Below are 14,428 nucleotides of genomic sequence, written 5' to 3' on the forward strand. Positions count from 1 at the left end.
AAGTACAATCTAAAAGTTATATTGGAAAACATGGAAATATTAAAATTTTACACTTTTACTAGCTAAAACATAATCACAAAGCTTTATCCGTTGTATAAAAAAAAAACAAGATAATGGCAATAGGTAGAGATGTAGAGATACAACAAATGAATATAACACTATAACACTTCATATTTTCCAAATATTAATTTGGATTTAAGGAAGAAATCAATAAATATAAAATATAAGCATTATATTTATTGTATACCTAAGGTATACAAATCTGTCTACATGAAGTTTACAGATTGGTAAATATCACCTGTTCAACATGTAATTATTTAACAAAACTTTGGAACATTAAAAAAAATAAAGTGGAGGCTTAAGGATTAGAAAAGTTGTTCTATTTATTACTATTCCACGTTCTATCATGTAATCCAGTTATGTCAGAAATTCACCTCTCTGTCTGTTAAACTGACGACCACGGACACCTTGTCTCAATGTTGTCTGAAGTCTTACTCGTCTGAAAGGCTTTGGTTGACTACTACTTGTATCTACAAAAAACATTAAGATAAAACAAAAGCAAGTGAAAAAATGAGAAAGCATTTATAATGATACAAACTAATTACTAAGAATGAATGAATAAGATGCAGACTTGTCCATTTGTTTTCAATTCTTTTTTTCAAACAATGAAGAAAATTTAACAAACCAAAAAAGGGTAAATGGTTAAACAACAAAAAAAGCAGCACTTTGGGAGGCTAAGGTGGGAGGATCACGAGCTCAGGAGTTCGAGACCAGCCTGGGCAACACAGCGAGAACCTGTTTCTACAAAATTATAAAACAATTAGCTGGGCATGGTGGAACATGCCTACAGTCCCAGTTATTCAGGAGGCTGAGGCTAGAGGATCACTTGAGCTCGGGTGAGGTTGAGGCTGCAGTGAGCCATGATCAAGCTAACTGTACTCCAGCCTGGGAGACAGGTGAGATCCTGCCTAAAAAAAAAACCCCAAAAAACCAGGCAGACCGAGGCCCTGTCTCAAAAACAACAACAACAACAAAACCCAGAAGTGCTTGACTTTTTTCATTTATTCACTTATATTAATAAATATTTACTTGTTGACTACCCATGTATCAAACATAGTACCAGGTGCTAATAAATACAACAGAAAACAAAATATCAAGTCCCTCAGCAAACCGCCTACAATAGAACACAAATTATATCTGATTCTTCTTTTTCAGACACCCCAAATGCAATCATTAGCAAATCCTGAATGGTCAAATTTAAATATATATCCCCAATCTGACAACTTCTCACAACCCTAACTCTACCATCTCACCTAAGCCATCACTATCTTTTCCTGAATTACTGCAGTAGCCTCCAAAGTTTCTCCTTGTTTCTGTCCATTATTCATTTTCAATCTCTTCAGTACACAGCAGCCAAACTGATGAGATCATGTCGTGTCATTACTCTGTGTGAAGCCCTCCAGTAGCTTCCAGTATCCATGACAGCCAAGGCAATTACAATGATCTAATCCATCTATCTTCTCCTGCCTCTAACATATCTCCTGCTAGTCTCTGTTCTCACTCACTGTGCTTCAGCCACAGTGGCCTCCTTGTTGACCCTGAACACAAGCAGACACACTGCTGCCTTATGGACTTGGCATCTATTAATATTTTCTTTGATCTAGTACGCTCTTCATTAAGTAACTGCACAGCTTTGATCCCTTTCTTCTTTCAGATCTTCACTTAAATGTCACCTTCTTTTAGTGATGCTTCCTATGAAACTGCCTGCTACACTGTCAAATATTTGTTGACCAAATGAATACTCAGATGGGGGAAGTCCAGTTTTACATTATCAAATAAATTTAAAGACATCGTAATTTCATATTATACTTTAAAGGGAACAACTACCATATTTTCTCATACAAGCTCTGATAAGATATAACAAGTGCCAATTGTGTTGAGGAAAGCCAATTTTTATGGACATCAAAATATAACTGGGGGCACAAAACCTCAGTAATCATGAATATGATAGTTACAAATTTTTTGAGCTTTACTGTGTATGAAATGGTTCTGTAATTTACATACATTATTTTAAATCCTGATTGCAAGATTAGTTATGAGTATCCATACTGCATAACATATAGAATGTAAAGTTACCAGATATGAAACGGTAGAAATTAGGGATGTTAGCCAATAGGTTGATGTGTCACATCAAAGCAGCTGAGAAGCAGGGGAAGAGATCCTGGGATAGCAAAGTTCTGTGATTTAAAAAAGTAATAAATAACTGAGCAGGTCTGCCCTAAAATCTGAAGGTTCCATGGCAGAGTTTAAGAATTACCACTGTAAACAATTAAAAATTAAAATAATCAGACTGAATGACCAAGTACTGTATTTCCTTAATAATAAAGGTAATTCTCTGTCTAAAAATTTGAGATAGATGAGCTAGTACAGTGTATTGTTTAAGAGTGGAGTCCCTGGAGCCAGACTTCTTCAGTGTAATTGTTGCTTGTCCATTACTTATTAGCTATTTGACTTTGAAGAGGTTATTCACCCTTTCTGTGCCTCAGCTTCTACATCTATAAAATGTGGATGAATATCTACCACATTGAGTTGTGAGAATCAAATAAATAAATATAAGTAAAGGGCTCAGAATACTGCATGATACACAGTTAAGTGTTCAGTAAATGCTAACTGTTATTCTAAAAAATAACTTCTATTACAGAAATACATATCTTTTTTTCAAAATTAACTTCAAAAATTTGAAAAGCCAAACTCTGAAACTATTTACATCAGTAAATTTCAAACAATTTTTTTAAGCAACAGAGCTCTTACCCCTTAACTCTCCACATCAAATCTCATGTAGAACCCCAATATGTAGAACAAATAAAAATGGAGCTGTTGTGGTTCAGTCAAGAGACCTGGAGTGCCCTAGCACTCCTTAGCCTCCCTCCCAGTATACCCATCCACTACAACCCCTGAAGGACCTCTAAAAGACCCAAGAGCTCTACAAAACATGTTGACAATAATTAGTCTAGATGAAACATGAGTGAGCTATTCTTTTGGGATGGATCCACCATGTCCATATTTCTTATTATCGATGCCAGAATATTCTTAGAATAATGATTTCAATATAAATCAAGTTCCCTTTAATAATAAAATTTCTCTTTTAAATAAAGCATTTTAAAATAAAGGAAAAAAGGATTATTAATTTGTTACTAATAAAGCAGTGTTTTCACAAACAAGTTTGATGTATAAAAGCTGTATTGCAGTCAAGGGCAGGGACTCACCTACAGATGAGCTAGAAGGAGGATCCTGGCTGGTGGAGGGGAGATCTGACTCATCAGATGCTTGAACTGGCTCTTCCTCCTGCTGGCTATCAATTTCTAGGCCTGCTTCTGAACTAATACTAAGAAAAAGAAAAATTAATTAGAAAATACGAAACTGATCCTACAGTCTATCCTAAATTATATCCACTCTTTTAAATCAATTTTATCACGTAAGTAATCCGAGCTCCCTTAAACAAAAAAATTACAGACTGACTTGTAACCACACATATTTTTCAAAGGAAAAGGGGGGAAGAGAGCTCAAGTTGGTTTTTCCTCATTCCTTTTCTCACTATGACATGTTTCAATTTTACTTTATGATTTTCCTCTTCTTACATTTCCTTTTGACAAGGATGTTCACATTCTTGACACTCATAAGAAATATATGGTCCAGATTTTGATAAATTTCAAAACAACATTTTAGGAAAGCACAGTACTTAAAAAGTTCACAATAGTCACACTATTAATTAGTATGCCAGTAGCTAAACCATGGGCTCTAGCCCAGATGAGATAGGCTATGGGTACGTAAAATTCCTGGCTCAGTGGCTACATCCATCTTTCTCTCTTCCATTCAAGACACAAATGAGGGAGACAGTACAAGAATAACATGAATCTGCTCCAGTTTAAGTCATTTGAAAACTTCAGTATAAAATGACTACAAAAATTAGCCAGGTGTGGTGTTGGTGCCTGTAATCCCAGCTACTTGGGAGGCTGAGGCAGAGAACTGCTTGAACCTGGGAGGTGGAGGCTGCAGTGAGCCGAGATTGCGCCACTGCACTCCAGCCTGGGTGACAGAGCGAGACTCCATCTCAAAAAAAAAAAAAAAAAAAAAAAAAAAAAAAGAAAAGAAAACAGCTTAGCCAATTGTTTCTTGCCTAAAGGAAAACAAAAGTAAAAGTCTGCTGAGACTAAAGCAAGCAAAAACAACAAAATAAACTTTTACCCTTCAGATTCTGCCTCCACAAATACTTCATCTCCATCATCACCTGTTGCTGTTTCATTTGTTGTAGATAAAGTGCCAGTGGATGTAGTCACCATTGGAACAGATTGAGAGGCATGTTCCGAAGCATCAGAGGTGGTGCTCTCAGTAAATACAGTCACTTTAAAAGAAAAGACAAGAAAAGAACTTTTAAACTTCGTGGTTTATCCAATTTTTAGCCAGAATATATTTCACAGGTTTTCATTTTACCAATAAAACAGAACCTATTATCTGCCTTTGATCCCTACCTGGGGCTGCTACTTGTAGTGGAGTAGTGGGAACACTTCGGCCACCTGACTCTTCTTCATGAGCTAGGAACAGGGGTGTTTCGTACATTCCTAAACCTAAAGACAATTCTGAATATTAATGACTGAAAAAAACATAAAATTGTCAACAAGCCAGGGATCTGAAAGAAAAATATTAATTATTGGAGATACACAACTTTACTAAAGACCACAATTTAATTATTCCATCAAGCAAAAATCCATCTCTCAAACTTTTATTTATTTAATTTTATTTTAGAGACAGGGTCTCGTTCTGTCACTCAAGTTAGAGTGCAGTGACACCACCATAGCTCACTGTAGCCTGAAACTCCTGGGTTCAAGAGATCCTTTCAGCCTCCCAAGGAGCTAGGGCTACCAACACAGGCCCAGCTAATTATTTTTCATTTTTGTAGAGACAGGGGTCAGTCTCGTTATGTTGTCAAGGCTGCACCTGAACTCTTGACCTCAAGTGATCCTTCTGCCTTGGCCTCCCAAAGTTCTGGGATTACAAGTGTGAGCCACTGTACCTGGCCTCAAAATTTTAAATACAATTTAAAGACATCCTTTAAATTTTCTAACACTAAAGTGCCCTTAAAACATTAGCTAAAATGTTAAGAGTTTCATACAAGCTAATTTTATTGAGTATACAACTACGGATGTTAATTACTTTGTAATTAACAAAAGTAATTACCAAGGTTACAAAGTTTAGTAAGTGTTGGCATTCCAATTTAAGCCTAGATCTGATGCCCAAGTCTAGGAAATTGTATTAACATACAAAGTCATAAAATCACATAACATTTTAAATTTATAAAGTCAACTTACAATTTCATATAAGAGGCCTTCAGTGTTAGAACTAATATGCTAAACAAGCAGATGTTATGTTAAATGACTTTTATGAGGGCTAAAGATTGAGCTTATTATAATAGTAGTATGCATTCTCTATTCATTTACCAAGTGCCAGACAGCTTCCCAGAAATAAAGAGGGTAATATGGATTCCAACTGAGGATTAAAAGGTAATCAATTCTACAAATTGCATAATTCACATGTGGAAAACTAGCTAATTCTACTACTTAATGTAGTGGCCATTTTATTCCACATATTTTGATCTTTTATTTTTTGTTTTTTCAAGGAATGTTAATACAAAAAATATAACTAGCCTCAGACATTTAATTAGGAATGTTACAAGCGTCAAACTGTAAACAGAAAACATGCTGCATTCCTTCTAACAACTTTAAAATAGCTAGTAGTACCCATATTTATTGGTTCAACACATATTCCTGAATACTTAAACTACATGTATGACATTACACCAGGAGCCAGAAGAAATACTAATGTAAAAGCTAATCCTTATGTTAAAAGAAATTAGAACTTTGTCGGAAAGGTAAGACAAGTTTATTATTAAAGGCAGTGCTTAATAAGTATATTACAGCATTTAAAAAAGTAAATTAGCAAACAAGATCAATTTTAAAAATATTTATATTTGCTCTTTTATCCCCCTTAAATCACATCACAATAGTTGATTACCAAATACATACAAATCCAGGAGATCTAAAGGTTTAACTATTTACCTCCTTGAGAAGCAAGCTGGCCAAGATCAGAGTGACTAGAACTTGTTTGTGGCATATCTTCAGGTGGCCCAAACCGGAATCTAGGGACACCAGCAACCTGTGGTGAACTAAATGGACAAAAACTAATTTAAGATGAAATTTAAAGTTAACCTATTTAAAGCACAATGGTGAAAAGAATATAGGAAGAAGGAAGAATGAACACCAACAAACTGGGAAGGAAATAGATTGAAAACAAAGTCTATTTATTTTAAAGGGTTTCTTACTTATAAAAATCCTTTTATACTATCAGGTGTCAATGAATTTAGCAATAATATGAATAACCTGCGACTTATATGTAAATAATTTTCAGCTCTCCTGAACTATGCCTCACATTTCTTGAATGTCTCAGATATCCTCACATAGATATATTGAAAGCAACACAAACTCAACATGAAATATAACAGTTAGAATGAAGTCATGAGACAAAGTTTTATCTTAGTTTTCATTTAGTCATAGAAAAATCAAGTCACCTGTCTAGCTTATTAAGAGTTCACTAGCTAGCTCCCAAGGTTTAGGAAACTTCTAATATTAGATAGCTAAAAACTTGCTTTTTTCCTTATCCTAATACCACTATCATTTATTTTTCTGCCTATAATTCAGGACATAAAACTTAGCATTATTTAACTCTGCCTATCTTTCCTTAGCTAGTGAGCTATTAATGTCTTTAGGAAACATGGAGTTCAGGAAGTGGTGACTTCTAGAGGCATAGGAGTAGTGACATTTATTTGAGTGAAGATGCTGTTGATTGCTGGTACTCAGAATTCTTCATGTTTATTGGAGTGAGTCTCTTCCTGAGTGCTGACTTTCAGAAGGAGGGAGCTGAAATCGATTGCTTGGCTTGTAAAAATGTGTTAGCCAAGGTAAATTGTGTCTAACTGAGCAAGTTTAAAACTGGTTCTAACTGCCACATGTTACCACATCTACAGAACAATCAACCTTTCCCCAAGTTTGTAGAAATTTGTAAGTTCCGATCTTCGAATATATCCTGTTATGCAACTAATACCTCAGCCACAAATAAATGTGTATACTTTCACATGGAGAGCCTTTCAACCCTTTAAGAGGAGTGGTATAGCATAACACTTAACACAGGTCTTATAGCCAGACTAACTGGTTTGAAACTAAAAACTGCTACTTCGTTGCTGTCTGACCTCTGGCAAATTTGTTAACATGTCTGTGTTTCAGTATACTATAAGATGACAACATGAATAATGTCTACCCTCATAAGGTATGAGGATTAAATAAACTAATGCATGAAAATGCTCAATAAATGCTAAGTATTCTTTCCCAAGACTGAATTCAATATCATCCCCATTAAATCATCTCATATTCTTTCTCCTCAGTTGTTGAAATAAATTACTTCTTCATTTGTATTAACAAAGCCTACTGCTTATTTCTCTATTATCCTTCTACATTGTTTACATTAGTTAGTTGCTCATTTGCTTAGCTTTCACAAGAATACTATAAATTATGATCATTGTAATTACCAACACTTAACAACTATAAAGCAATTTATCATGAGTCAGGTAATATCCTAAACATGTTAACACAAATTAACTGATTCACTTAAGTCTTTTAACTTATGCAATAGAAATTATTCTACTGTTATTCCCATTTTTAAAATGAAGGTGCTCACGAACAGAGAACCTAAGGAACTTGCTACTACTAGTTAACAGTAGAGTTAGGTTTCAAACACAGGCATTCTGACTCTAGAGGCCATGTTCTTAAAGATTGTTCTATTGTCTTTTACTCTAAATTCTTGGTAGAAGTAACTGTATGTCATTGACCTCTGTATAATTTTCCCCAACAATACATCCTCAACTGACCTACCACAAGTACTTCTTAGTACACAGTAGAGAGGGACTCAACAAATAATGAGTTAACCAAACGATAAACAAACTAACAGAGAAAGACTAAAAGTTTGATTAGTTACAAAATGTTTCCCTTTCATTAACTTACTGAATTGCTTCAGCAAATCCATCAGTACGATGTGGCACCACAAGAGTTGGAGTACTTGGAACTGTTCTGTCTTCATCATCAAAAAAATGCTGTTGCTAAAACAAAGATAGAACACAGAGTTAACAGGCAAAACACCACACATATGGACTATATAAATATCTGCTGAAGAAATGAATTACTTTTACATAATGGGTAAGTACTTACCATGCCACCTATTCCTGGAGTCAACTGAAGCCCACGTCCTACAGACTGCCTTCGGGTCATCTGAATTCTCTGCATGTCAAGAAAAAGGAATTACATTTGCTTTAAGAAATGAGGCAATGAAACAAACACCAAATATCAACAGATACAGCTTATTATGCTGCCAACAAAATAGTTAGCAGATAGGTAATTAGGACATTTTCCCAGGAAAACCTGCCAAGAAATCACTTTTAGTCAATGACAAATTTTTAACTACAGTCTATAATATGAACCAATACAAATCATTCTATTAACCAACAGATCAATCATTAACCAATACTTAAATTAAAACAGATCTAATACCATCTTGCATGTAAACAACTTTAATTCCTATTTCCTTAGCTGGAAGTGTTAGCAAGTATTCTTTTGGAGTTCAAACAGCAGTATTGCCTTTTAAACTGTTTTCCAGTTAAGACAATTCTAAATGGATAGATTGTATATATTTTTGCAGCCTCCATACATGATCCTTTAAGACTTGATATTTTCCCATGATGAAGTTATTTTCACTAGTGATATTTTAGTAGAATCTATATTTGACAGTGTTTACACATACTATTTTATAGGGTAAAACTTAGGCTAAATTAACAGAACCTTTGTGCTTTTCCTACTCTTTTTGCAAGTGCTTTTGATTAAGAGATGACCGACCCCTACTACATGCTAAATATAAGGGGGGTCATACATACCTTCATTAAATTTAAAAGTTAAAATATGTGACTATCAACAAATGAGAAAAAATATTCTTAAGTACGACAGAAATTCCTTTCTCTTTTATAAATACGTGCACTGTACAGAAAGAAACCTTCAAATCAGACAATGGTGAGCTGCTAAAATGTACTTTAATTAAAACTCAAGAAAATCTTTCTTTTCTCACTTGAGAAATAACGAACAGAATTTTATTTGCTATGACTATAACCATTTCAATGTATGCACAACTTTTAGTAACGCTTGCCTTTCTAAATATCCCTCAGAGATTAGTTTCAGTTCAAAGAATTTTTTTAAAATGTGCCAAAATACCAAAAAGTTCATAGGATTGCTAATTTAAAAAACCGAGAGAGAGAGAGAGAGAAACACATAATGGAAAGGGAGAAAAGCCAAGATTTTTTCAAGTTCATTTTTCATAATGACCAGTACTTTTAATACCTGAACTGGTGGTCCCAACTCCTGAGGTGGAGCATGAATGGTCAGTCTTGGGGGAAGTGGATGTGGTGGGCGTCTAGGTGACTGAGGTGCTCGAGGGGCCTGTCTTTCAGATGCTGATGATGGCTGTTGTTCTCTAGAAACCTCCTGAGAAAAGGAAGATTCTGCAGCACCTGTATTTCCTTCACCTATAGGAAAAGAGAAATTTACTTTTGAACTGCTAAATTTACGACAAAAAAACTTGGACAATCCCTAGAAGTATAAATCTTGCCAACAGGAATGTTCACCGCACTAATATTTTCAGAAGTAAGGTAGTGAGATGTGATGGAAACAAATGTGGGCTTTATACCCAGAGATAATGGGATCTGTACTTATTAGCTGTGTGGCTTTGGGCATGTCCCTTAACCTCTTTGAGTCTATTTTTTGGTTGGTTAATAGAGCAAATGTAACCTCCAAGTATGGTCTTTCTAAAATGGCTTTTCTAAAGAGTTCAGATAATGAACATAAAGCCCTTAGCTCAACACATGGTAAACATCTAACAAAATTAAAGTAAACATTTAATAAAATAAAACTAAAATTAACATTTAATAAGTTTGGGTTATATAATTTTTAATAAAGTAGGCAAGTTGCCTAAAGGTTAGACTACTAGAGAATCAGTATAACAATCAAACAGGATAAAGACAGAGGAAAAGCCTTACAACTACATTTTAATCTTTTGGTTTCCCCGAATTTTGAATTTTCACAAATGTCTCTCAAATGTCTGAGTATTCTTCTACATACACTGTAGCAACAAAAGAAGCCATCTTCTACTATGAAAAGTTGAACAGGATGCCACAGAATTTCGTAGTTTAAAAGTCTGAGGTCTAGATTCAGATCTTTGCTCTAACACTTAAGCTACTTAGCTACTTAGTAAGCTATGTGACACCTCAAGTGACTTTACTTCTGTGATTCAGATTTTTCATTGGTACCTAAACCTTATTAAGTTTACTATAAGAATTAAACAATTCAATACAAGTATAGTTGCTTGAAATGTACTCAAATCCATCCATTAATTTTATTTGGGCCACTAGGCCTATTTTTGCTTGGTTGCAAAAATAAAAATAAAAAAAATAGGAAAAGGAAGGAAGGAAGGAGGGAAGAAAGGAGGGAGGGAAGGAAAGAAGGAAGGAAGGAAGGAGGGGAGAAAGGAAGGAAACAAGGAAGGAAGGAGGGAGGAAGGGAGGGAAGGCAGGCAGGCTGGCCTAGAGCAGCAAAAATTGTTCCCTCTATATTTCAACTATGTGATACACAAAAAGTGTTTCTTAATCTACGAATTGTTTATAAAATGTAAATTGTTGTTCAAAGTATATCAATTTCTCATCTCCCTTTAAAAGTAAGAATAGTATTACTTATTGTATGGCTTAATATTCATTAATGTATTTTTCTCTTAAAAAATTTAAAAGTTTAAATTTTGTCTGTTCTTGCTTTATTAAAATGAGAATACACCTTGCCCTTTTAAATACCCAGGCCTCTACAGAAACCCAGATACAATATTTTCCCATTAGTCTAAACAGCTAAGGTTTTATTTACTATGTCAACACTAATGATTTTGGCTTCATATCAGTTGTTAGTTATATCCAGATAATCACTAATCCTTTAATACACATTCCAAAATAAAATTATTTTCTACAACTTCCATACTCTTTTAATGCCTACAACTTTTCACTGGACCTCTAGGACTTATCCTTTCCAAGATTTAACAAAATATATGCTACATTGATTCAAAAATCTTTTATTCATTGGAAAACCAGAACATACTGCAACGCTCCAATAGCCCCAAATCTTGAAGCATGCAGCTTGATTAGACTGACCTCCTCTGGTTGTGAATTGCTGTTACAAGTAGTCCCTAATTAAATTTTTCCTCTTAATGGCAGCATACAGCATCTACAAAACCGTAAGGGTTACAAAATGTTTGCATCTTACAGCAGTCCAATGAGGCAGAGAAAGAGTATAATGACAGCGCCTAACAATCATAAATACAGTAGACTTTTTATGACAGCGTAACAGTCACAAAGCTAGAGCGGGGCCAATCTCTTTCTTACCAATTCACTAAATAAATTTATATATTATAATTAAGTGCAATTCTAGTTTAGGAAATACCAGAGATACTCAATTCAAAAAAGACTAATAAAAATCTCACCAATGTTTTGAGAATCAGCAGCTCTCTGATTACCTTCACCTCCACCCATACTTTCTTCTGTTTCTGTACCTGGATCAGTCCCATCGCCACCCTAAAAACAAAACATGATAACATAATGCACAAATAAAATAGGTACGTTAAAAAAACCGGACAGAATAATTAACCAAACCAAACCACAACAAAAACAAATAACTAATAATAACAAAAACAAAAAACAAAACAAATGAACAAAACCTCCAAAGGTTTTAGTGAATTTCATAAGCCTTTCTATATCCTTGGAAAACATCAAGTTCAAGAAAGCTCTCAGAAAGAACTATGAATGGTCAAAATTCTAGCCAGTTACCTCAGCATCATCAGCTTCATAACCATCATTGCCATCGGCACTACCAGTTCCTTCATTACTATCTTCACCCTCGTCTCCCATCCCTGTGTCATCTTCATCATCATCATCATCTTCCTCATCCTCTTCATAATCCTAGTAGAAAGTTCCCCAGGTATGAAAAAAAGTTTAGAATATGGCCCACATACTCTGCATATCTAGATACCACATTTAGAAATTTAAGTGACGCATTAGTCAGAAGATAGGAATTGTCCTGAGAGTTGTAATGGGATTAGTACAGCAGCACCAGATATCACAACTGTGATACTTGCTGGAATTAGTACAATAATGATCAATTCTGAATTCTAACTGTTTGCATGAGATTGTTCAAAGATAATATAGACCTTAGGTGTCAGCAAAATGTCAAGTGGTCCACTTTATTCTAAATTTAAACAGGTGGGGCTGAAGAAAATGATAAAATTACACTATATCAGGAGCTTTTAAAAAAATGTTGTTTTATTAATCTAAAATGAGAAGCTGTCAATATAGGATTTAAACCCCAAAATAAAATACACAATTTGACCTTATATACATAAAATACACTTTATATATAATAAAATGACAAAATGAATTATGGGGCTCCAAGAGGAAACAAAATAATTCTTGTTTCTTCTTTTATCTCCAGAAACCACAGCACTTACAATTAAAGCCATATAGTCACTTACCAATAAGACTTAAAATTAGGTCTAATTGAGAACAAATCCTAAAAGACTCATGAATCATCAAAAAATCAAAATAAAACAAAATTTTAAAAATGGGCTTTCCATCACTGGCTCTACACTACTTTTCATTATAAAATGTTGATTTCTGAACTAATTAAGATAGAAGAAAAAAACAATATAATCTACTTAAGCTGACTGGGAACCAGAATTTACAGCCAATGCATTAGTATCCCAAGGATTTGAGCACTTTCATCCAATAGTTTAAAAACACTAGATGATTTCAAAACAAATTTACCTCATGTTCTCCATCATTTTCATCATCATCCTCTTCTTCATCATCACTGTCAATTACAATGACATCATCTCCTTTGCCTTGACCATCCTGGGATGAAGTTGTTGTTTGCTGATCTGATTGAAGTGGTCCAAGATCTATTTGTAGAGACTGAGAGGTTTCTTCACTGTCTTCCATAGGTGTATAATCTCCCTGGGTAACTCCCTTTGAAAATAAAAAAGCAAGAAAAAAATTAAGAGCCCTATAAACGTACCTAAAACTATATGTGAGGTATTATTATAGGTCAAAGTAAAGAATAATGAGTACTTATGGACTAGCAGCATTTAATTTAATTTAATTTAATTTATTTTATTTTTTTGAGACAGAGTCTTGGTCTTGTCACCCGGCTGGAGTGCAATGGCGCAACCTCAGCTCACCAAAACCTCCGCCCCACTGGGTTCAAGCAATTCTCCTGCCTCAGCATCTTGAGTAGCTGGGACTATGGGCACCCCCCACCACGTCTGGCTAATTTTTTGTATTTTTAGTAGAGATGGGTTTTCACCATGTTGGCCAGGCTGGTCTCGAACTCCTGACTTCAAGTGATCTGCCCACCTTGGCCTCCCAAAGTGCTCGGATTACAGGTGTGAGCTACCTCAGCCAGCTGCATTTAATTTTAAAAATGGTACTTCAAGTATTTTTGAAGAAAGAAGCTGAACCTTTGAGTTTCCTTAATGTCTTCCTATAGAAGAATTATCATAAATCTTATTGGTTAACACTCCAAGAAAAAGAGAAAAAAAATAAACAAATATTATGTATTCAAAACTTTAGTGTGATATCATATATCAGTGCTGTGAGACAGAAATATGTAATTTTAAATTTTTTAGTAGCTGCTTTAAAAAAAAGGTGAAATCAATTTTAATAATATACTTAACCAATATACCCAAAATATTATTTCAACATGTAATCAATGTAAAATTATTAACCAGATATTTCACATTTTAAAATTTCTACTAAGTCTTCAAAATCTGATGTATATTTTATATTTATACCAATCTGGACAGCCATTTCTCAGTTGCTCAATGGCCAGTGTGGAGAGTGTACAATACAGCTACAGACCAAAGTCAGAAAAAAAAAAAAACATACTCATGGGTCTGCAGTGTTTTAAGAGAAGGTTTCCCCAAACTAGAACTAATTTGGAAATGCACTGAATAAATAAGCTATTACCATTGTCTTTTCACAAAGAAAAGCACTGAATACCTAAGTTATTATCATTGTCTTTTTACAAAGAACTTCTTCCCTCCCCAAAACTCCAATTATTCCAAGCCTTCACACCAAAATAAATTTATCAGATACTAGATAATTCCTTGCTCAATCTATTTCCACAATTCTATTTTGTTAACTACTGAAATAAACTATTATTTTAACTTCATTTATAACATTTACTATCAAAAG

At 34.4% G+C, this 14,428-nt stretch overlaps 1 protein-coding gene across 1 annotated transcript in view; it reads right to left on the reverse strand.

Moving 5' to 3' along the window:
- Nucleotides 1-14,428, reverse strand: part of TPR (translocated promoter region, nuclear basket protein) — a 66,954-nt gene that overhangs the window by 374 nt on the left and 52,152 nt on the right. Inside the window, 11 exon segments of the mRNA XM_017848052.1 lie at nucleotides 435-530; nucleotides 3,267-3,385; nucleotides 4,246-4,402; nucleotides 4,530-4,625; nucleotides 6,114-6,220; nucleotides 8,109-8,203; nucleotides 8,313-8,381; nucleotides 9,489-9,673; nucleotides 11,665-11,755; nucleotides 12,008-12,139; nucleotides 13,001-13,201. Coding sequence (XP_017703541.1) covers nucleotides 435-530; nucleotides 3,267-3,385; nucleotides 4,246-4,402; nucleotides 4,530-4,625; nucleotides 6,114-6,220; nucleotides 8,109-8,203; nucleotides 8,313-8,381; nucleotides 9,489-9,673; nucleotides 11,665-11,755; nucleotides 12,008-12,139; nucleotides 13,001-13,201 — 1,348 coding nt within the window.

The sequence above is a fragment of the Rhinopithecus bieti genome, unplaced genomic scaffold (genome assembly GCF_001698545.2).
Source record: "Rhinopithecus bieti isolate Rb0 unplaced genomic scaffold, ASM169854v2 scaffold_27006, whole genome shotgun sequence".
NCBI classification, from domain to species: domain Eukaryota; kingdom Metazoa; phylum Chordata; class Mammalia; order Primates; family Cercopithecidae; genus Rhinopithecus; species Rhinopithecus bieti.